At 47.3% G+C, this 23519-nt stretch overlaps 1 protein-coding gene and 2 long non-coding RNA genes across 7 annotated transcripts in view; 1 reads left to right on the top strand and 2 right to left on the bottom strand.

The window, feature by feature from the left end:
* Positions 1-380: 380 nt before the first annotated feature.
* Positions 381-10659, top strand: PSMD4 (proteasome 26S subunit ubiquitin receptor, non-ATPase 4). Of its 5 annotated transcripts, none has more exon segments than NM_001136568.1 (10): positions 381-468; positions 5316-5456; positions 6772-6886; positions 7688-7774; positions 8021-8089; positions 8249-8464; positions 8855-8963; positions 9161-9292; positions 9374-9441; positions 10353-10659. In NM_001136568.1, coding segments are annotated over 10 exon segments (1134 nt in total). In that variant the 5' UTR covers positions 381-442; the 3' UTR covers positions 10524-10659.
* Positions 3615-6372, bottom strand: LOC144331475 (uncharacterized). Its single transcript, XR_013398543.1, has 2 exons — positions 5889-6372; positions 3615-4100 (listed from the first exon to the last, which is right to left on the bottom strand). It is a non-coding gene; the product is annotated as an uncharacterized LOC144331475 (long non-coding RNA).
* A 2471-nt stretch (positions 10660-13130) lies between the features above and the next one.
* The window catches only part of LOC114670759 (uncharacterized), an 18593-nt gene continuing 8204 nt past the window's right edge, over positions 13131-23519 (bottom strand). The window contains exon 3 of the long non-coding RNA XR_003720470.2: positions 13131-13395. This is a non-coding gene — a long non-coding RNA (uncharacterized LOC114670759). The remainder of the gene's footprint in view (positions 13396-23519) is intronic.

Genomic DNA, 23519 nt, shown 5'->3' with positions numbered 1-23519 from the left:
TGGTCAGGCTGGTCTCGAACTCCTGACTTCGTGATCCGCCCGCCTTGGCCTCCCAAAGTGCTAGAATAACAGGCGTGAGCCACCGCGCTCGGCCGATCCCGACACTTTTTTTTAAAATGACGAAGCTGGAACCGACACAGCACTTTCAAAGGTTCCTCCATAGCTCCTCTGAGATCCGGCCAGCGGGAAACCCCAACTGGGAACTGCAATGGCAGGGAAAGTAGAGGCTAGATCCTGTTGTGTTACCGCGATTCCCTTCAACTACCCACAAGAAGCCCATTTGTTTGGCGGCGCCTACAACTCCCAGAACGCAACACGGGGGACGGAGGCGGAAGCTGCTGGCCAAGCCGAGGTCTGTGATTGGTGAAGAGCGATGGGCCAATTGGAGGAGTTGTTGTTAGGCCGTCCTGGAGAACCGGTCGGGAGGGAGGAAGGTGGCAAGATGGTGTTGGAAAGCACTATGGTGTGGTGAGGAGCTACCTCGGGGCAGGAGGGGCACAGCTGGGTCCCGGGCGCGTGTGGCGCCAAGGCAGGGCGGGCCTGGGGTGGGGGCCGGGAGCTCATGGGCGAGAGGCGGCCCTGGGCCCGGAGGTTAGGAGCCCGCTGGAGTCCCTGAGTCATCCCGGGGCCGTGGAGTGGCAGACAGTCCCTGGTTACCCCTCTCACCCCCAGGGGGACGGTCATTGACCGGTCATTCCTGCTGCCTTTCTCTGTTCTAGCGCCGTCTTCTCTAGAGCAGCCCGGGTCTGTCCTTAGCCACAGTTCTGCTTCTCGGACTCATCGTAATAGTTTTCTGCCCTCCTTTCTTCGCAAAATAATGTCTATTAGAAAAATAGATTATTAATCCCTTCCTCTCCCCATTCCCTCGTCTCTAACTTCATTACCTTTCCCTGTGTCATCTTCAAAGGTACCATTTACAGATTGCTTTTTATGTCTCAGTCATTTTGTTTATCTCACTTAAACCTCACAACCACACCTTAAGGTAAATTATCTCTCCGTTTTACGGTTCAGGATACCGAGTCTCAGCGATTTTGAGTGATTTGTCCAAAATCACACAGCTAGTTAAGTGGTGGAGTCAAGATTTAAACCCAGGGCTGTCTGACACAAAGGCTTTATCCGGTGAGGTAGCTGTCTTCGCCAGTCTCAGGCTTGGGCTGAGTACCTATTAGGAGTCACATTAGATGGGGAGGACATAAATTTTTGCAGGATTGCAAGAGTTCCTTCTACCTGTAATCATTGAATGTAATACAGAATAGTTGACGAACACAAATCACCAATTGGGTGAGACAGACACCTATGAGATTTCGTCTTTTTAGTTTTTTGGGGGAGCATAGCGTTGCCAGGTAACATACAGGATGCCCAGTGAAATTTGAATTTCAGATAAACGATGAATAATTTTTTTTTGAGAGGGTCTCGCTCTGTCGCCCGAACTGGAGTGCAGTGGCCCAATCCGGCTCACTGCAGCCTCCGCCTCTTGGGTTCAAGTGATTCTCAATGATTGAACTAATTTACACTTGCACCAACGGTATACCAGTGTTCTCTTTTCTCGCAACCTTGCCAGCTTCTTTTTTGACTTTTTAGGATAGCCATTCTGACTGGTGTTAGGTGGTATCTCATTGTGGTTTTGATTTATTTGCATTTCTCTAATGATCAGTGATACTGAGGTCTTTTTCATATGCTTGTTGGCCGTATAGTATGTCTTCTTTTGAAAAGTGGCCAGGCGCGGTGGCTCAGTTCTGTAATCCCAGCACTTTGGAAGGCCGAAGTGGGTGTATCACCTGAGGTCAGGAGTTCCTGACTAGCCTGGCCAACATGGTGAAACACTGTTTCTACTAAAAATACAAAATTTAGCCAGGCGCGGTGGTGGGCGCCTGCAGTCCCAGCTACTTCGGAGGCTGAGGTGGGAGAATCGTTTGAACCCCAGAGGTGGAGGTTGCAGTGAGCCGAGATGGTGCCACTGCACTCCAGCCTGGGCGACTGAGTGAGACTCCCTCTCAAATAAATACATAAATAAATAAAAATAAAGTATCTGATATCTGTTCATGTCCTTTGCCCACTTTTTTTTTTCTTTTTGAGATGGAGTTTTGCCCTTCTTGCCCAGATTGAGTGCAGTGGTGCCATCTCAGCTCACTGCAACCTCCGCCTCCTGGGTTCAAGTGATTCTCCTGCCTCAGCCTCCTGAGTAACTGGAATTACAGGTGTCCACCACCATGCCCAGCTAATTTTTTGTATTTTTAGTAGAGACGGGATTTCATCATGTTGGCCAGGCTGGTTTCAAACTCGAGCTCAGATGATCCACCCGACTCAGCCTCCCAAACTTCAGGGAATACAGGTGTTGAGCCACCACGCCTGGCTCCTTTGCCCACTTTTTTTTGTTGTTGTTGTTCTTACTGCCCAGGCTGGAGTACAATGGCACAATCTTGGCTCACTGCAACCTTCAGCTCACCGCAACCTCCACCTCCCGGGTTCAAGCGATTCTCCTGCCTTAGCCTCCCGAGTAGCTGGGATTACAGGCATGTGCCACCATACCTAGCTAATTTTGTGTTTTTAGTAGAGACAGGGTTTCTCCATGTTGGTCAGGCTGGTCTCAAACTCCTGACCTCAGGTGATCCACCTGCCTCAGCCTCCCAAAGTGCTAGGATTACAGGTGTGAGCTACTGTGCCCAGCCCATCTTCCAGGATTTTTATAGTTTTGAGTTTTACAGTAAGTCTTTAATCCGTCTTCAGTTAATTTTTGTGTATGGTTTAAGAAAGGGGTCCATCTTCAATCTTCTGCATATGGCTAGCCAGTTATGCCAGCACCAGTTATTGAATAGGGACTCTTTCTCCTCACTGCTTTTGTCAGTTTTGTCCAAGAGCAGATGGTCATAGGTGTGCAGCCTTATTTCTAGACTCTCTATTCTGTCCCATTGGTTTCTGTGCCTGTTTTTGTACCAATACCGTGTGGTTTTGGTTATTGTAGTCCTGTAGTAGTAGTTTGAAGTTGGGTAAAGTTGCCTCCAGCTTTGTTCTTTTAGCTTAGGATTGCCTTGACTTTTCCGGCTCTTTGTTGGTTCCATATGAATTTTCAAATAGTTTTTTCCTAGTTCTTTGAAGAATGTCCTTGGTAGTTTGATAGGAGTAGCAGTGAATCTGTAAATTGCTTTGGGCAGTATGGCTTGTTTGTTTGTTTGTTTGTTTGTTTATTTATAAGACAGAGTCTTGCTCTGTCGCCCAGGCTGGAGTGCAGTGGTGTGATCTCAGCTCACTGCAACCTCCGCCTCCCAGGTTCAAGTGATTATTGTGCCTCAGCCTTCCAAGTAGCTAGGATTCCAGGCACCTGCCATTATACCTGGCTTATTTTTTGTATTTTTAGCAAAGATGGGGTTTGGCCATGTTGGCTGGGCTGGTCTTGAGCTCCTGGCCTCAAGTGATCTGCCCACCTCGGCCTCCCAAAGTGCTTGAATTACAGGTGTGAGCCACCATGCCTGGCAGTATGGCCATTTTAATGATACTGATTCTTCCTATTCATGAGCGTGGGATGTTTTTCCACTTGTTTGTATCTTCTTTATTTGAGCATTTTGTAATTCTCATTGTAGAGATCTTTCATCTCCCTGGTTAGTTGTATTCCTAGGTTTGTTTTTTTTGTTTGTTTGTTTTGTTTGTTTTTCTGAGATGGAGTCTCGCTCTTGTTGCCCAGGCTGGAGTGCAGTGGTGCCATCTCGGCTCACTGCAACCTCCGCCTCCCGGGTTCAAGGGATTCTCCTGTCCCAGCCTCCCGAGTAGCTGGGATTACAAGCACCTGCCACCATGACCAGGTAATTTTTTTTCTGTATTTTTAGTAGAGATGCGGTTTCATCATATTGGTCAGGCTGATCTCGAACACCTGACCTCAGGTGATCCGCCCACCTCAGCGTCTCAGAGTGCTAACTTTACAGGTGTGGGCCACCGCGTCCAGCCAAGGTATTTTATTATTTTTGTGGCAGTATGCACGTAGTTCTTTTTTTTTTTTTTTGAGACCCAGTCTCGCTCTTGTTGCCCAGGCTGCAGTGCAATGGCGTGATCTCAACTCACTGCAACCTTGGCCTCCCGGGTTCAAGCAATTCTCCTGCCTCAGCCTCCTGAGTAGCTGGGACTACAAGTGTGTACCACCACGCCTCGCTAATTATTGTATTTTTAGTAGAGACGGGGTTTCACGATGTTAGCCAACACTCTCGAACTTCTGACTTCAAGTGATACACCTGCCTCCACCTCCCAAAGTGCTGGGATTGCAGGCATAAGCCACCATGCCCAGCCTATGTTATAGATTTTTTTTTTCTTTTTTTTTTTTGAGACGAAGTTTTGCTTTTGTTGCCCAGGCTACAGTGCAATGGCGTGATCACCACAACCTCCACCTCCTGGGTTCAGGTGATTCTCCTGTCTCAGCCTCCCAAGTAGGTGGGATTACAGGCATGTGCCACCATGCCCAGCTAATTTTTAATTTTTAGTAGAGACCGGATTTCTACATGTTGGTCAGGCTGGTCTCGAACTCCTGACCTCAGGTGATCTGCCCGCCTCGGCCTCCCAAAGTGCTGGGATTACAGACGTGAGCCACCACGCCCAGCTATTGATATTTTTAAGTTACCTTCTTCATTTCTTGTATTTGGATTACTGCCATTTAATGGGAGGGTTAAATTATCCATGACAAAGCTTAGTAGCACTTAAGTGCAGCTTATAGGAAGGTGCTGTGGTTCATCAGTAGATCACCACCTTTGGAGCTCATCAGAATCACTTTGTAAAGATTTAAAAATTTTTTTGGCTGGGCACAGGTGAAACAGGTGATTATCTGAAACACAGATAACAGGTGGCTCACACGTGTCATCCCAGCACTTGGGGAGGTAGAGGCAGGAGGATCACTTGAGCTCAGAAGTTCAAGACCAGCTTGGGCAACATATTTAGACCCCTGTCTCTACAAAACAATTTAAAAGGTAGCTGGGCGTCGTGGCTCGCACCTATAATCCCAGCTACTTGGGAGGCTGAGGTGAGAGGATCACTTGAGCCCAGGAGGTGGACGCTGCAGTGAGCCATGAGTGCACCACTCTACTCCACCTGAGTGACAGAGCAAGACCCTGCCTCAAAAAAAAAAAAAAAAAAAAAAAAATTCCTCATTGGTTATTCTGAGTCAATAAATGTGGGCTAAGGCTTGATCATCTGTATATTTAAAAAAGGAAAAAAAAGCTACAGGTGATTCTATGAAGACTGAGAGCTGCTGCTATAGGGGGCCCCTGGAACTGGAGAGAAGGTTTTGGAGAACTTCTACATTTCTTCTCTCTTGTCCTTCAACCCTAATCTGGCAGTGTGGACAACAGTGAGTATATGCGGAATGGAGACTTCTTACCCACCCGGCTGCAGGCCCAGCAGGACGCTGTCAACATAGTTTGTCATTCAAAGACCCGCAGCAACCCCGAGAACAACGTGGGCCTTATCACACTGGCTAAGTATGGGGGACAGAGGAGGAGGGGACTCAGTAGGTGGGTGGTTGTTACATGCTACTCTTCTGTAGATTCCTTGAGGCTGCTTTTGCCCATCACCTTCCTAGATTGCCTTCTTCACTTTTTAGTGTAAATGTTAATAGCAACTTGTTTTTTGTATTAACCTGCTCGGTTTAATTTAATACAGTACAGAAGCTAAATCTCCTGGGGTGAAATTTCTGTTTCTTTTTATTGTTTGTTGGGCAGGGCTAGGGTAAGGGGTGAAATTTCATAATATATTTTAAAGTCAGTGAAAAGTGATTTTGGGCTGGGCGCAGTGGCTCACGCCTGTAATCCCAGGAGTTTGAGACCAGCCTGGGTAACAGGGCAAAACCCTGTCTCTACTAAAAATACAAAAATTAGCCAGGTGTGGTGGTGGGTACCTGTAATCTCAGCTACTCAGGAGCCTGAGGCAGGAGAATCGCTTGAACCCGGGAGGCGGAGGTTGCAGTGAGCCAAGATCATACCACTGCACACCAGCGTGGGTGACAGAATGAGACTATCTCAAAAAAAAAAAAAAAAGAGAAAAAGAAATTTTTGGATCAGAGCCCCTAGGCATATATCACACATCCTTTTACCCTGAAAGTGTTTTGTTTTAGGAACTGGTAATTCTTAAATGAGTAGCCTCCCACTCCAGTGCACATAGTGTGAGCTGGGAAAGTGGGTCTGGAGGTGGAGAAGACAGGAGAGATACAAAGTAGCATCGTTATTTTGGTGGATTCTCAGGGCCCTGTGAGCCTTTAAAAGGAGTTAGGGGAAAACATTTGGAAGTAGAGGGCAGGTTTCTTACAAAGCCAACCACTTAATTATTTCTGTGCTTGGTTTCCATTAAATACTAGATATTTGATTAAGAAGAATAGAGGCCAAGCACAGTGGCTCACACCTGTAATCCCTGCATTCTGGGAGGCCAAGGCAGACGCATCACTTGAGGTCAGGAGTTCGAGACCAGCCTGGCCAACATGCAAAACCCTGTCTCTACTAAAAATACAAAAATTAGCCGGGCATGGTGGTGCACATCTGTAATCCGAGCTATTCAGGAGACTGAGGCAGGAGAATCCCTTGAACCCAGGAGGCGGAGATTGCAGTGAGCCAAGATTGTGCCACTGCACTCCAGCCTAGGTGACAGAGCAAGACTTTGTCTCAAAAAATAAAAAAGAAGAATAGAGATTACAGTTAGAATAGAAATAGTGGTTATTATCCAGGTCTTTAAAGAAAACTCAGACACAGTTTAGAGGTAGTTGTGCTGACCTGAACTCACTGAAATGCTTTTCCTACATCCCAGTGACTGTGAAGTGCTGACCACACTCACCCCAGACACTGGTCGTATCCTGTCCAAGCTGCACACTGTCCAACCCAAGGGCAAGATCACCTTCTGCACTGGTATCCGCGTGGCCCATGTGAGTCCTACTGGGTTCTCTGGACTGTTTCTCCCTGCTCTGAGGTCCTGCCTCCATCATACTTATTTCTCCCCTGGATTCCTGAGCTAGGACCAGAGCAAGAGAAAGTTAACTTGGCATAGAAAGGATATGGGGGATGAGTCAAGGGTAGTTGAGGGTTGTAAGGGGAAAAATCCCTAGAATTGAGAATTAAGGTTGGGTGTGGTAGCTCACGCCTGTAATCCTAGCAGTTTGGGAGGCCAAAGGAGGAGGATTGCTGAAGGCCAGCAGTTTAAGACCTGGCACATAGCGAGACCATGTTTCTCTCTTTTTTTTTTTTTTTTTTTAAAAAAAAAAAAAAAAAGGCTGGGTGCGGTGGCTCACACCTGTAATCCCAGCACTTTGGGAGGGTCACCTGAGGTCAGGAGTTCGAGACCAGTCTGCCCAACGTGGTAAAACTCCATCTTTACTAAATATATAAAAATTGGCCAGTACTCGGGAGGCTGAGGCAGGATAATCGCTGGAACCCAGGAGGTGGAGGTTGCAGTGAGCCGAGATCGTGCCACTGCACTCCAGCCTGGGTGACAGAGCGAGACTCCATCTCAAAAAAAAAAAAAAACAAGGAGAATTAACCTCCCTTCTTTATGCACAGAGAGTCACAGCAAAAAGGGAGGAATTGGGGGTGTTAAATCTTGTGTGAGCGTGATGGTAGATGGTATACTTGAGGTACAAAGAAACTGTAAGAAAACGGAACCGAGTGACAGAGGAAAGAGCTGAGTGATTTCTCTGGTTGACTCTGAGAACTTCCTCTCCCTTTACAAGCTGGCTCTGAAGCACCGACAGGGCAAGAATCACAAGATGCGCATCATTGCCTTTGTGGGAAGCCCGGTGGAGGACAATGAGAAGGATGTGAGTCCAAGTGGCAGCTGGGGAATGTGGGCAGCCAGTGTTTGGGACTGAGGTCTTTCATCCCTCAGGAGAACCTGGCAGAGGCATCAGGCTCATGACTTTGGGGAAAGGTGAATGTGGAGAATTCAGTTTTTCTGTTGTAGGACCTTGGGGAGGTCAATAGAGTTCTGTATGCTTTTATGCAGCAGGTCCTTTCCCCCCTCGAGTATGGAACAGATTTCTTGATTTTTCTCCCCTTCTTCCCAGCTGGTGAAACTGGCTAAACGCCTCAAGAAGGAGAAAGTAAATGTTGACATTATCAATTTTGGGGAAGAGGTGAGTAGGGACTGATTGGAGGGCATTGGCTTAATTTGGTTATAAACAGAATGGTCCTTAACCCTGAGGAGTGTGGGCACTGTAGCAGAGTAGTATGGACGTGGCAAAGAACAGGGAGCAAGGCCTGAAGGAGGGCGTCCTGTGTTCTTTCCTCACCAGGAGGTGAACACAGAAAAGCTGACAGCCTTTGTAAACACGTTGAATGGCAAAGATGGAACCGGTTCTCATCTGGTGACAGTGCCTCCTGGGCCCAGCTTGGCTGATGCTCTCATCAGTTCTCCGATTTTGGCTGGCGAAGGTGGTGCCATGCTGGGTCTTGGTGCCAGTGACTTTGAATTTGGAGTAGATCCCAGTGCTGATCCTGAGCTGGCCTTGGTGAGCAAATGTTGACCCCAGGTAGAGCCCAAAGGCCCTTTTTTGTTCTTTTCTGGCACATACATGACAGAGCTTCTACTAGGCTGAACAGTCCTAGACACTCCCAGTAACTCATATTCCAAGACCTCCTTTTGCCCCCTCTTCCCTATACTTCTGTCTGATCTCTAGGAGCACTAATGTCAGACGCTTTCTTTTTCACTCCCCCTGATGAAAACCAAGGCTTCTCCCAAGTCCTTTTTAATCCCATACCACTGCTTATCCCTCCAGCTTCTCTGTGTGATAAACCAGAAGCTGCCCCTTTATGTTCCTTTCCTACACCCCAACTAACTTTCCCAGCTCCCTGTAGGAGTGAGGGCAGGGGAGCCCTGATTGTGCCCTGCTCTTCATCAGGCCCTTCGTGTATCAATGGAAGAGCAGCGGCAGCGGCAGGAGGAGGAGGCCCGGCGGGCAGCTGCAGCTTCTGCTGCTGAGGCCGGGATTGCTACGACTGGGACTGAAGGTGAAAGAGGTGGAATCTGAAGTCCTGGGACTGTGGGATGCTAAACATTGAAAGCTGGGTATAGGCACTGCAGGGAGAGTGTGGAGGTCTGACAGAGTAGGAATATGTGGGAGGGCCAGGCTAGGGGAATGGCTTTGGAGGCTGGCCTGTATGGATATGGCATCAATTCTACCCTGCTCCTCTTTTCCTTTTCCCAGACTCAGATGATGCCCTGCTGAAGATGACCATCAGCCAGCAAGAGTTTGGCCGCACTGGGCTTCCTGACCTAAGCAGTATGACTGAGGAAGAGCAGATTGCTTATGCCATGCAGATGTCCCTGCAGGGAGCAGGTGAGCCAGAGCCTGGGTGGTGCCTAGGCAGAGGGCTGGGATGAAGAAGGGTAACTGAACAGAGTGACCTCTCTTCCTCAGAGTTTGGCCAGGCGGAATCAGCAGACATTGATGCCAGCTCAGCCATGGACACATCTGAGCCAGCCAAGGTGAGACCCAAACCTGCCCCCGCATCAGGTTTAAAGTCCTTGAATTTAGATCCTCATCCCTCTGAGGCTGGGAGCATTTCTACCATAGCTAAGTCCTTTGAGGAGCAGAGGGAAACACATGGATATGCATTTCTTACATGTAAACCTTGCTAAGGTAGCAATGCTAGTGGTCAAAGTTGGAGAAGTGCCCTCATGTTCTGTAATTTTCCTTCCTTGCTGGTAGGAGCAGCCTGGGTAGACATCTCTAGGATGTCTACCCAGGAGGGAGAAAAGAGGGTCTGGGAAAAAGAAAAAGGAGAACTGGGTGTCTTGAGAGCAGGAAACCTCAGTGTGATGGAATCTGTTTTTCTCCTCAGAGCTCAATTAACAGAGTTCTCAGGCCGGGCGCGGTGGCTCAAGCCTGTAGTCCCAGCACTTTGGGAGGCCGAGACGGGCGGATCACGAGGTCAGGAGATCGAGACCATCCTGGCTAACACGGTGAAACCCCGTCTCTACTAAAAAAATACAAAAAACTAGCCGGGCGCGGTGGCAGGCGCCTGTAGTCCCAACTGCTCGGGAGGCTGAGGCAGGAGAATGGCGTAAACCCAGGAGGCGGAGCTTGCAGTAAGCTGAGATCCGGCCACTGCACTCCAGCCTGGGCGGTAGAGCGAGACTCCGTCTCAAAAAAAAAAAACAAAAAAAAACCAGTTTTCAACAGGTGCCTCCTCTATTTGGTCAGTAATAACTGTTTGCATTCATGCCATAGAAAGGATTTTGCTGATTTGTCCTTTCCTTACCTCGGCCAGAGGTGCCCGAATCCCCACACAGTCAGAAGGCAGGGGAGCTCCGGCAGCGGCATGCTCCTGTCCTTCACACCTGCTTACTCCCTGCTGCTCCACACCCTCCCCTGAGCTCACACTGCCTGTTTGCAGGAGGAGGATGATTACGACGTGATGCAGGACCCCGAGTTCCTTCAGAGTGTCCTAGAGAACCTCCCAGGTGTGGATCCCAACAATGAAGCCATTCGAAATGCTATGGGCTCCCTGGCCTCCCAGGCCACCAAGGACGGCAAGAAGGACAAGAAAGAGGAAGACAAGAAGTGAGACTGGAGGGAAAGGGTAGCTGAGCCTGCTCAGGGGACTGCATGGGAAGCACGGAATATAGGGTTAGATGTGTGTTATCTGTAACCATTACAGCCTAAATAAAGCTTGGCAACTTTTTTTCCTTTCTTGCTTCAAATAGTGATGGTGTTGAGTGTGAGAGAGGGGAGGAGCTCCTGGCCTAAAGAAGAGCCTTCCTTGTTGAGTTCTCCATGTCTCTCTTTCCACCTGTCTGGGCCTCCTAATGTGCCGGGATTACAGGCCCAGGAGCCATGTTTCCATTTCTTTTTTTTTTTTTTTTTTTTTTTTTTTTTTTTTTTTTGAGACGGAGTCTCGCTCTGTCGCCCAGACTGGAGTGCAGTGGCCGCATCTCAGCTCACTGCAAGCTCCGCCTCCCGGGTCTATGCCATTCTCCTGCCTCAGCCTCCCGAGTAGCTGGGACTACAGGCGCCCGCCACCTCACCCGGCTAGTTTTTTGTATTTTTTAGTAGAGATGGGGTTTCACCGTATTTAGCCAGGCTGGTCTCGATCTCCTGACCTTGTGATCCGCCCGTCTCGGCCTCCCAAAGTGCTGGGATTACAGGCTTGAGCCACCGCGCCCGGCCCATGTTTCCATTTCTAATGAACGAAGACCTTGTTTAAACCATCTTCTTGCCAATAACTTTTACTCTGCACTCTGACACAGCTGAACCCCAAGTGTGGAATGGTACTCAACCTTTTCAGTTTTTTCATGTGTACTTCTAAGGTTCAGCAAGTTTAGGTTATTTGGCCAAGGATATTTAGCTAATGAAGAGGTAGAACCAGGATCAAAATCCAGACTTGTCTCAGACCTGTCTCACCAGTTGAGTCACCACCAAACAGTAGTTTCCTATCGCTCGCTGCCTTCAGTGACCCTGGTCAGCCCTGCAAGTCAGTTCCTTGTAGCAACTACTATACCTTCCTCTACTCCCCCATTACTCTCAACAGAAGCCTGACATCTTTACAGAGTCAAGGTCTTGAGGCAGGAAGCTCTGGCTCCCTCCTTCCCGCCAGCACCTCCCTGCATCAGTTATGCTGTCTCCCGAATATCTGCTGTCCTAAACACCCTGCTGGCGTTTTCCTCTCAGTGTACACGCATCAAATCCACACTACAAGTAACCCTACCTTGAGACTTTATATCATACTGTTTAAATATTTCACAAGGAACATCTATTCCCTTTATAATTTTTTTTTTAAGTATGTTTTTTTTGGCTGGGTGTGGTGGCTCACGCCTGTAATCCCAGTACTTTGGGAGGCCAAGTTCGGTGGATCACAATGTCAGGAGTTCAAGACCAGTCTGACCAATATGGTGAAACTCTGTCTCTACTAAAAATACAAAAAAAAAAAAAAGCCGGGCATGGTGGCACACACCTGTAATCCCAGCTACTCAGGAGGCTGAGGCAGGAGAATTGCTTGAACCCAGGAGGCGGAGGTTGCAGTGAGCCAAGATCGTGCCACTGCATTCCAGCCTGGGTGACGGAGACTCTTGTCTCAAAAAAGTATATATTAAAAAAATTTTAAAGTCTGTGCTCTGTCGCCCAGGCTGGGGTGCAGTGGTGTGATCATAGCTCACTGTAGCCTCAACCTCCTAGCCTAAAGGATCCCCTTGCCTCAGTCTCCTGCGTAGCTGGGACTAAGGCACACACTACCACACCCAGCTAATTTTTTTTTTTTTGAGATGGAGTCTCACTCTGTCGCCCAGGCTGGAGTGCAGTGGCGCTGTCTTGGCTCACTGCAACCTCTGCCTCTCAGGCTCAAGCAATTCTCATGCCTCAGCCTCCCAAGTAGCTGGGACTATAGGTGTGTACCACCATGCCAGGCTAATTTTTAATTTTTTTTAGAGAGATGGGGTCTGTTTCCCAGGTTGGTCTTGAACTCCTGGGCTCAAGTGATCTTCCCACACTGGCCTCCCAAAGTGCTGGGATTATAGGTATGAGCCACCGTGCCTGGCCCATACAGTTTTAAAAGTTAGATTTGTAATAAAAATTGGTAGGGTCCTGCCCCAACCCTCTGCAGTCTTGAGGCCTACTCCCAGAAGTAATTTAACTTCTTAGCTAGCTCTTCCTGTACTTACTTCCTTATTCCCAAAGAATGAACTTATATGGCTATTTCTTAATTTTTCCATTTTAGGCATTATCTATACTATTTACTATAGAATATTATAATTTATTTTTTGTTGTTGTTTTTGAGGCAGAGTTTCGCTCTTATTGCCCAGGCTGGAATGCAGTGGCACGATCTCTGCTCACTGCAACCTCCGCCTCCCGGGTTCAAGCGATTCTGCTGCCTCAGCCTCCCAAGTAGCTGGGATTACAGGCATGTGCCACCACGCCCGTCTAATTTTTGTATTTTTAGTAGAGATGGGGTTTCACCATCTTGGCCAGGCTGGTCTTGAACTCCTGACCTTGTGATCCGCCCGCCTCGGCCTCCTGAAGTGCTGGGATTACAATGCCTGACTAATTTTTATATTTTTTTTTGTAGAGACGGGGTTTCGCCAGGTTACCTACACTGGTCTCAAACTCGTGAGCTCAAACAGTCTGCCCACCTCAGCCTCCCAAAGTGCTGGAAATACAGGCGTGAACCACCACACCCAGCATTGTTTTTTTTTTTATTCTTTTACTTTCAGAAATAGAAACCTCCTCTCAAATTGGTCAAATACAGTAGGTAACCTGTTAACCTCATGTGATGGCCTCCTGAGCTTGCTCCAATGTGGACTGGTTGTCCTAAACCTGCTGCAAAGTTGCAGTTTTGGCCCTTCCCTACACCTTCATCCTGGGAATCACTTCTTTCCTGGATGCCATGTTTTGGTTTTCTTTTGTTTCATCCTCTGTTTTAACAGAATTTGTCATCCAGTAGCTTCCTGAGAAAGAAGCACAGCAAGTTTATTTTGTGTATGCCTGAAAACATCTTGGCAGAGTATAGAATTCTACATTTAAAATAATGTTTCTTTAGATTTTGAAGGCATTGCCTCATTGTTTTCAGTTTTCTTTTTGTTTGTTTTTATTTTTCTCAATGTTTCAGCATCCAGAGGAATCTTGTTTGTTGGTGTTGAGACAGGATCTCACTTTGTAATCCAGGCTGCAATGCAGTGGCATGAACACGGCTAAGGCTGACTTGCTGCCACTACCTCTGAGGCTCAAGCAATCCTCTTGCCTCACTGTCTCAACTATCTGGGACTACAGGTGCATGCCACAACGCCCATCTGGATTTTGTATTTTTTGTAGAGATGGGGTTTCACCACATTGCCCAGGCTGGTCTGGAACTCCTAACCCTAAGTGATCCGCTTACCTTGGCCTCCCAAAGTGCTGGGATTACAGGCGTGAGCCACCTTTCCCATGGCCTGTATTCTAGTTTTCAGGGGGTATTATTAAGAAACTAGGGCTGGGTGTAGTAGCTCATGCTTGTAATCCCACACTTTGGGAGGCCGAGGCGGGAGGATCACTTGAGCCCAGGAGTTCAAGAACAGCCTGGGGAACATGGCAAGACTCCATTCCCCCACATTTTCTTAATTAAAAACAAAAAACAAATTAGCTGGTTGTGGTGCAGTGCACCTATAGTTCTAGCTACTCATGAGGCTGAGGTGGGAGTATCACTTGAGCTCAGGGGTCCAGGCTGCAATGAGCAGTGATCACGTTACTGTACTCTAGCCTGGGCAACAGAGCAAGATTGTCCCAAAAAACAAAAAAAAAGCATTCTGTTTTTATATCATGGGTGCAATATCTTCTCTTATATATATATGTATTTTTTTGATACAGAGTCTCGTTCTGTCGCCCAGGCTGGAGTTCAGTGGCATGATCTCAGCTTACTGCAACGTCTGCCTCCTAGGTTCAAGCGATTTTCCTGCCTCAGCCTCCTGAATAGCTGGGACTACAGGCATGTGCCACCATACCTGGCTAATTTTTGTATTTTTAGTATAGACAGGGTTTCACCATCTTGACCAAGTTGGTCTTGAACTCCTGACCTCATGATCTATCCGCCTCGGCCTCCCAAAGAGCTGGGATTGCAGGCGTGAGCCACCGTGCCTGGCCAATCTTAATTTCTAAGGATAGTAATTGCAGTTTTAGGATATTTTCTTCTGGTCCCCTCATTATGTGTTACTCTCTGGGCTCCTCCTCATTTGGCTTCTTTTATGTTGGAGACTGCCTTCAGCTCTCAGATGATTCTTGGCTGTCTGTCCCCACTTAAGAGAGAGCTGCCTGGAAACTCCATGGATGGGGTGCGCAGAGACTGTCATATGTGGGCTTCCCTGGGAGTAAGGAGGGAGAGAGCAGCCTTTGAGTTCCTGTCGGCTTCTCCTGAGTCAGTCATCTCCAAAAAGGAATTTTCCAATCCTCCTTCCCCTGCTTTCAGAGGACCAAGGACTTTTCTGTGTTTGAGCCTTTCTGGGTTCTAAGACTGATTATTTTGTTCTTCGTTGGCTCTTCACTCCCTACATTATGAGCAGAATGGAAAAATCCCCAAAGTTAAGTCAGTTATCTTGCACATCTGGCTTTCCATTTATCAAACTAAATCTCTCATTTGCTGTAGTCTTCTCTTTGTCCTTGTGCTCTTTCATGTCTTATTTTTTGTTTACTTATTTTTATTTTTTATTTTTTGAGACGGAGTCTCGCTTTGTCGCCCAGGCTGGAGTGCAGTGGTTCGATCTCAGATCACCACAAGCTCCGCCTCCCGGGTTCACGCCATTCTCCTGCCTCATTCTCCCGCGTACCTGGGACTACAGGTGCCCACCACCACGCCCGGCTAATTTTTTGTATTTTTAGTAGAGACGGGGTTTCACCGTGTTAGCCAGGATGGTCTTGATCTCCTGACCTCATGATCCTTGGCCTCCCAAAGTGCTGGGATGACAGGCATGAGACACTACGCCCGGCTATTTTTTGAGACAGGGTCTCACTTTGTTGCCCAGGCTGCAGAGCAGTTGTGCCATCATGGCTTACTGCAGCCCTGGCCTCCCAGGCTCAGGTGATCCTCCCACCTTCACCTCCCTAGTAGCTGGGACTACGGGCACGTGCCACCATCCCTGGCCTTTTTCACTTCTTTACTCTTATTTTGATGTGATTTCTACGGTGAGCAGAGATAAGCTCAATTCACGACATATAACTAGAAACTCTTCCTTAAGTTCAGTTACCTAATTCCTCTAACTCATAAGGTGGTTGTGAAAATTAAAGGTGGTTATGTGTGTGTAACAAGATGTTGAAAGGTTTTCCCGGTTGTGTTGGAGTTTGAGCTGAGTCTTAAGGACAGAAGTGCACACAGAAGTGTATTTTTAGTAGAGACGGGGTTTCACCATGTCAGGCTGGTCTCAAACTCCTGACCTCAGGTGATGCACCTGCCTTGGCCTCTCAAAGTGCTGGGATTACAGGCGTGAGCCACCGCGCCCAGCCTTCCTTTTCTATTGAGACAGGGTCTTATTCTGTCACCCAGGCTGGAGTGCAGTGGTGTGATCCTGGCTCACTGCAACTTCTGCCTTGTGGGCTCAAGTGATCCTCCCACTTCAGCCTCCTGAATAGCTGGGACCACAGACAGGTGCCACCACACCCAGCTAATTTTTGTATTTTTTGTAGAGATGGGGTTTGCTATGTTGCCCAGGCTGGTCTCAAACCCCTGGGTTCAAGCAATCCGCCTGCCTCAACCTCCCAGAGTTCTGGGATTACAGGCGTGTGCCACTACATCCAGCCTTAACTGCTTTCTAAGGCAAAATAGGGAACTATCTGACTAAGTGCTTCGCAGGTACTAAGGGTTACCAGCTTTCCAGCCTATACTGGGTATATCATTCCTGACAACTGCCTAACCCACTTTTCCTAAGCCAATGCCAGATTTTATTTATTTTTGTTTGTTTTTGGTTTTGTTTTTGAGACAGGGTCTCACTTTGTTGCCCAGGCTGGAAGGCAGTAGCGCAATCTCAGCTTACGGCAGCCTACGCCTCCTGGTTTCAAACGATCCTCCTGCCTCAGCCACCTGAGTAGCATGTGACACCACGCCTGGCTAATTTTTGTATTTTTATTTTTATTTTTTTTATTTTTTTATTTTTTTGAGACGGAGTCTGGCTCTGTCGCCCAGGCTGGAGTGCAGTGGCGCGATCTCGGCTCACTGCAAGCTCCACCTCCCGGGTTCACGCCATTCTCCCGCCTCAGCCTCCGAGTAGCTGGGACTACAGGCGCCTGCCACCACGCCCGGCTAGTTTTTTTTTTTGTATTTTTAGTAGAGACGGGGTTTCACCATGTTAGCCAGGATGGTCTTGATCTCCTGACCTCGTGATCCACCCGCCTCGGCCTCCCAAAGTGCTGGGATTACAGGCTTGAGCCACCGCGCCCGGCCTAATTTTTGTATTTTTAATAGAGACGAGGTTTCGCCGTGTTGCCCCAGCTGGTCTCGAACTCCTGAGCTCAAAGCAATCCACCCACCTTGGCCTCCCAAAGTGCTGGGATTATAGATTACAGTCAGGAGCCATATGCCCGACCCCTCTTTTATTTTATTTTTTGAGATAGGGTCTCACTCTGTCCCCACGGCTGGAGTGCAGTGGCATGATCACAGCTTACCGCAACCTTGACCTCCCAGGCTTAAGCAATCCTCCCACCTCAGCCTCCCAGTAGCTGAGACCCACAGGCAGGCACCACCATGCCCGGCTTATTTATTTATTCATTCATTCCATGAACCAGCTAATTTATTTATTTTTAATTAATTATTTATTTTGAGACAGAGTCTCCTCTGTCGCCCAGGCTGGAGTGTCTCGGCTCACTGCAACCTCTGCCTCCCAGGTTCAAGCAATTCTCCCTGCCTCAGCCTCCCGAGTAGCCAGATTACAGGTGCCTGCCACCATGCCCTGCTAATTTTTGTATTTTTTAGTAGAGACAGGGTTTTGCCATGCTGGCCGGGCTGGTCTTAGATACTCTTACTTGACTACTTACTTGCAGTACTAATTATGAATTGACTTGGAATTGCATTTATGTTTGTAACAGAGACTAGAAGTAACAGAGAGTTAAACAAGATGGAAGTTAATTTTTCTCTCAAGGTAATGAAATCTGGATGCAGGCAGTCCAGGGCTCATCTAGTGTCCCCAGGAATTCATCAGGTTCCGAGGCTGGTCTGCATCCTTGAAGATCTCTGTTTTTCTCCCTGCTCTGCCATCCTTAAAGGCCTGTGTTTGGCCGGGCACAGTGGCTCATGCTAGTCCTAGCTACTTGGAAGGTTGAGGTGGGAGGATCTGGGAGGATCCCTTGAGCCTGGGAGGTTGAGGCTGCAGTGAGCCTCGAACATGCTGCTGCATTCCAGCCTGGGTGACACAGTGAGAACCTGCCTCAGAAAAAAAAGGCTTTGGCTTTCTCAATTTGCCTGAAAAATCACAAGATCACAAGATCCTTTAACCATCAGGCCTGTGTTCTAGACAGGAAATAAATAGGAAGGGGAGAGGAGAAAATGATTGAAAGAATTAAAGGGAGCATATGCGAGCTGCTTGACCTTCTTTAATTTTAATTTTAATTTTTACCTTCTGGTGCTCTCCTTGTCTCCCTGCCTCTACAGAGACAAAAAATAACAATAATGATATAATAATTAGCTGGGCATTGTGGCATGCGCCACTAGTTCTAGTTACTCAGGAGGCCAAGGTGGGAGGGACTGCTTAAGCCAAGGAATTTGAGGCTGCAGTGAGCCATGATGAGGCCAGTGCACTCCAGCCTGGGCAACACAGTGAGACCCTATCTAAAAAAAAAAAAAAAGTTTGAGGGGGCCAGGTGCAGTGGCTCATGATTGTAATCCCAGCACTTTGGGAGGCCGAGGCCGGTGGATCATGAGGTCCAGATCAAGACCATCCTGGCCAACATGGTGAAACCCCATCTCTACTAAAAATACAAAAATTAGCTGGGTGTGGTGGCACATGCCTGTAGTCCCGGCTACCTGGGAGGCTGAGGCAGGAGAATCACTTGAACTGAAGAGGTGGAGGTTGCAGTGAGCCAAGATGGTGCCACTGCACTCCAGCCTGGTGACAGAGTGAGACTCTGTCTCAAAAAAAAAAAAAGTTTGAAGCTGAATTATTAACATACAGGTTTAATTACTGTATCTTCCTAGTGAATTGAAACATAACAATGTAGTAACTCTTTATGACTAGTTAATACTTTTAGTCTTAAATTTTATTTAATCTAATATTAACACAGCTACACCAACTCTGTTTTGTGGTTAGTGTTTCCCTGGCGTATATGTTTTTCTATTCTTTTACTTTTAACCCCTCTAGTTATTTTTCTTTTTTCTTTTCTTTTGAGACGGAGTCTCACTCTATCACCCAGGCTGGAATGCAGTGGCATGATCTCGGCTCACTGCAGCCTCTGCCTCCCAGGTTCAAGTGATTCTCCTGCCTCAGCCTCCTGAGTAGCTGGGATTACAGGCGCCTGCCACCGCACCCTGCTAATTTTGTATTTTTAGTAGAGACAGGGTTTCACCATGGTAGCCAGGCTGATCTCGAACTCCTCAGCAGATCCGCCTGCCTTGGCCTCCCCAAGCACTGGAATTACAGGTGTGAGCCACTGTACCTGGCCAAGCCTCCAGTTTTCTTTGAGAATGTTATTCTAGCCCACCCCGCGCAGCTAATTTTTGTATTTTTTAGTAGAGATGGGGTTTCACTATGTTGGCCAGGTGGGTCTCGAACTCCTGACCTCAAGTAATCTGCCCAACTCGGCCTCCCAAACTGTTGGGATGACGGGTGTGAGCCAACACGCCTGGCCAGATATTATCACTAGTATCTCATATAAGCAATGTTGATTTAGCTTTACCCACAAATCTGCTAATCTTTTTCTCACCAATTATTGCTTCACAAACCATTCTGGGATAATTTTTATTTTTCTGGAAGTAAATCCTATTTTTTTTTTTTTTGAGACAGAGTCTCTGTCACCCAGGCTAGAGCGCAGTGGAATAATCTTGGCTCATTGCAACCTGCAACCTCTGCCTCCTGGGTTCAAGTGATTCTGCTGCCTCAGTCTCCTGAGTAGCTGGAACTACAGGTGTGCACCACCACACCCAGCTAATTTTTTTGTATTTTTAGTAGAGATGGGTTTCACCATGTTGGCCAGGCTGGTCTCGAACTTCTGGCCTCAAGTGATCCACCTGCCTCAGCCTCCCCAGAGTGCTGGGATTACAGGCATGAGCCACCACACCTGGCCTAAATCCTATAGTTCTTTTAGTGAAGATATGTTGGTAGTCAACTTTCTCAGCTTTTGTTTGTGTAAAATGTCCTTGTTTCATCTTCATACATAAATATATTAGATATAGAAATCTGAATATATGAATATATTCTCCCAGCACATTGATGATATAATTCTACTGTTGGGTTTTCACTGTTGCTGTACAGAAGTCAGATATCAATCTAATTGCTATTTTTATTTTTATTTTTTTGAGATGGAGTCTCTCTGTCACCCAGGCTGGAGTACAGTGGCGTGATCTTGGCTCACTGCAACCTCCATCTCCTGAGTTCAAGTGATTCTCTTGCCTCAGCCTCCCAAGTAGCTGGGACTATAGGCACGCACCACCACGCCCAGCCTCTAATTGCTATTTCTTTGTAAGTCTTTTTTTGTTCCTGAGCTGACAGATGATTATAGTATCTTTGTTTCTGATGTTCTACACTTTCAATATAATGTGTCTGGGTATAGATTTATTTTCATATGTCGTGCTTGGGATTTGTTGGGATTCCTGAAACTGAGGACTAATGTCTCATCAATTTCATAGTACTATTAGCCACTAACTCTTTTTTGAGAGTTGGGGTCTTGCTCTGTTGCCCAGGCTGGAGTGCAGTGATGCAATCATGCTTCACTGCAGCCTCCAACTCCTGGACTCAAGCAGTCCTTCCCACTTCAGCCTCTCGAGCTGAGATTACAAGCGCATTGCACCATGCTTTGCCTTTTTTTCTTTTGAAGTGATGTCAAACTTACATAAAAGTTGCAAGTATAGTCCAAAAGACTTTTTTCCCCCCTGAATCATCTGACGGTAAGTTGCCAACTTAATTGCTCATTTTCCCTGAATACTTTAGTATACATTTCCTAGAAAAAAAAGACATTCCATTACATAACTAGAAAACAATCACACAAATCAGAAAATTAGCACTGTTATATTATTACCATCTAATCCTCAGATTTATCAACTAGCCCAATAATGGCATTTATAGCAAAAGAAAAAAAAAATAGTTTAGAATTTCATGTTGCATTTAGTTGTCATGTCTTTCTAAATTCCTTTAACCCAGAAAAGTTCCTGATCTTTCCTTGATTTTTATGACCCTGACACTTTATTTATTTTTATTTTATTTGTATTTATTTATTCATTTATTTTTTGAGACGGAGTCTCGCTCTGTCACCCAGGCTGGTGTGCAGTGGCGCAATCTTGGCTCACTACAAGCTCCGCCTCCTGGGTTCACACCATTCTCCTGCCTCAGCCTCCCGAGTAACTGGGACTACAGAGGACCGCCGCCACGCCCGGCTAAGTTTTTTGTATTTTTAGTAGAGATGGGGTTTTACCGTGTTAGCCAGGATGGTCTCGATCTCCTCACCTTGTGATCTGCAAGCCTCGACCTCCCAAAGTGCTGGGATTACAGGCATGAGCCACTGCGCCCAGCCTTTTTTTTTTTTTTTTTTTTTGAGACGGAGTCTCGCTCTGCCGCCCAGGCTGGAGTGCAGTGGCCGGATCTCAGCTCACTGCAAGCTCCGCCTCCCGGGTTCACGCCATTCTCCTGCCTCAGCCTCCCGAGTAGTTGGGACTACAGGCGCCTGCCACCGCGCCCGGCTAGTTTTTTGTATTTTTTAGTAGAGACAGGGTTTCACCGTGTTAGCCAGGATGGTCTCGATCTCCTGACCTCGTGATCCGCCCGTCTCGGCCTCCCAAAGTGCTGGGATTACAGGCTTGAGCCACCGCGCCCGGCCGCGCCCAGCCTATTTATTTATTTTTGAGACAGAGTCTTGCTCTGTTGCCCAGGCTGGAATGCAGTGGCACCATCTTGGCTCACTGCAACCTCTATCTCCTGGGTTCAAGTGATTCTCCTGCCTCAGCATCCTGAGTAGCTGGGATTACAGGCACTTGCCACCATGTCCAGCTATCCTCTGTATTTTTAGTAGAGTCAGGGTTTCACCATGTTGTCCAGGCTGCTCTCGAACTGCTGACCTCAGGTGATCTGCCCACTTTGGCCTCCTAAAGTGCTGGGATTACAGGCATGAGCCACTGTGCCCGGCCAGACCCTGACACTTTAGAACATTACAGTCCAGTTCTTTATTTATTTATTTTTTATTTTGTTTTATGACGGAGTCCCGCTCTATTGCCCAGGCTGGAGTGTAGTGGCATGGTCTTGGCTCACTGCAACCTCTGACTACTGGGTTCATGCGATTCTCCTGCCTCAGCCTTCTGAGTAGCTGGGAATACAGGTGCCTGCCACCATGCCTGGCTAATTTTTGTATTTTTAGTACAGCCAGGGTTTCACCATGTTGGCCAGGCTGGTCTCGAACTCCTGACCTCAAGTGATCCGCCTGCCTTGGACTCCCAGAGTGCTGGGATTACAGACATAAACCTGTAAAATAACTGGCCCCGGCCAGTTATTTTGATTGCCCCTTAATATGGATTTGTCTGATGTCGGATTCAGGTTATGCATCGTTGGCAGGGATAGCACAGTGATGCTGTTATTCTCGTTGTGCTGTATCAGATGGCACACAGTTTTAATTTGTCCCATTTTTTCATAATAATAAGGGGTGAGTGGGCAGGGTACAGATAAAATAATATTGGCCCTGATTTGATAATTGCTGGAGCTGGCTGATGATTACCTGGAGGCTCATACTTTTCTGTTTACTTTTATGTGCTTAAAATTTTTCAGCATATTGAAATATTTTTTAAAATCTGAAGCAAAGATATTTAAAATATTTTATCTAGCATATTAAGGCACACTGGTACCAACTAGGATTTCAGTGTTGTTCCATTTACTATAATGCTGGGAAGGGATGATCTTCAAATTAAAAAAATATATGTATGCAGTCTAGGCTCAACCCATAGGTCCACAGTTTGTAGTCTTTGTCCTAGAAAATGAAAGAGTATGGGCTGGGCACAGTGGCTCATGCCTGTAATCCTAGTGCTTTGGGAGGCTGAGGCAGGAGGATAGCTTGAGCCCAGGAGTTTGAGACAGCCTGGGCAATATAAGGAGACCTTGTCTCTACAAACTATATATATACACATATATATTTTAATTAGCCAGATGTGGTCACACACACCTATAGTCCCAGCTACTCAGAAGGCTGAGCGGGAGAATTGCTTGAGTCCAGGAGTTCAAGGTTACAGTGAGCTATGATGACACCACTGAACTCCAGCCTGGGTGATAGAGCAAGACCCTGTTTGTTAAATAAATTTAATAAATAGGCCAGGTGGGCTGGGTGTGGTGTCTCATGCCTGTATTCCCAGCACTTTGGGAGGCCAAGGTGGGTGGATCACCTGAGGTCAGACCAACCTGACCAACACAGTGAAACCCCATCTCTACCAAAAATACAAAATTAGCCGGGCGTGATGGCGCACACCTGTAGTCCCAGCTACTTGGGAGGCTGAAGCAGGAGAATCGCTTGAACCTGGGAAGCTGAGGTTGCAGTGAGCCGAGATCGCACCACTGTACTCCAGCCTGGGCAACAAGAGTGAAACTCCATCTCAAAATAAATAAATAAATAAATATAAAAATAGGGTAGATGTGGTGGCTCACACCTGTAATTCTAGCACTTTGGGAGGCTGTTGTGGGAGGATCACTTGAACCCAGGAGATCGAGAGCAACCTGGGCAACATAGTGGGACCCCATCTCTACCAAAAATAAAAAAATTAGCTGGGCATGGTGGTGCATGCCTGTAATCCCAGCTATTCGGGAGGCTGACATGGGAGGATCACATGAGCCCAGGAGCTCAAGGCTGCAGTAAGCCAAGACTGCACCAGGGCACTCCAGCCTGGTCTCACTCACTCCAGCCTGGAGAGAGTGAGACCCTCTCTCAAAAAAGA

Source organism: Macaca mulatta, chromosome 1 (assembly GCF_049350105.2).
Source record: "Macaca mulatta isolate MMU2019108-1 chromosome 1, T2T-MMU8v2.0, whole genome shotgun sequence".
Taxonomy (NCBI): domain Eukaryota; kingdom Metazoa; phylum Chordata; class Mammalia; order Primates; family Cercopithecidae; genus Macaca; species Macaca mulatta.
Note: the sequence above shows the minus strand (reverse complement) of the source record. Positions and strands in the feature narration are given on the sequence as shown.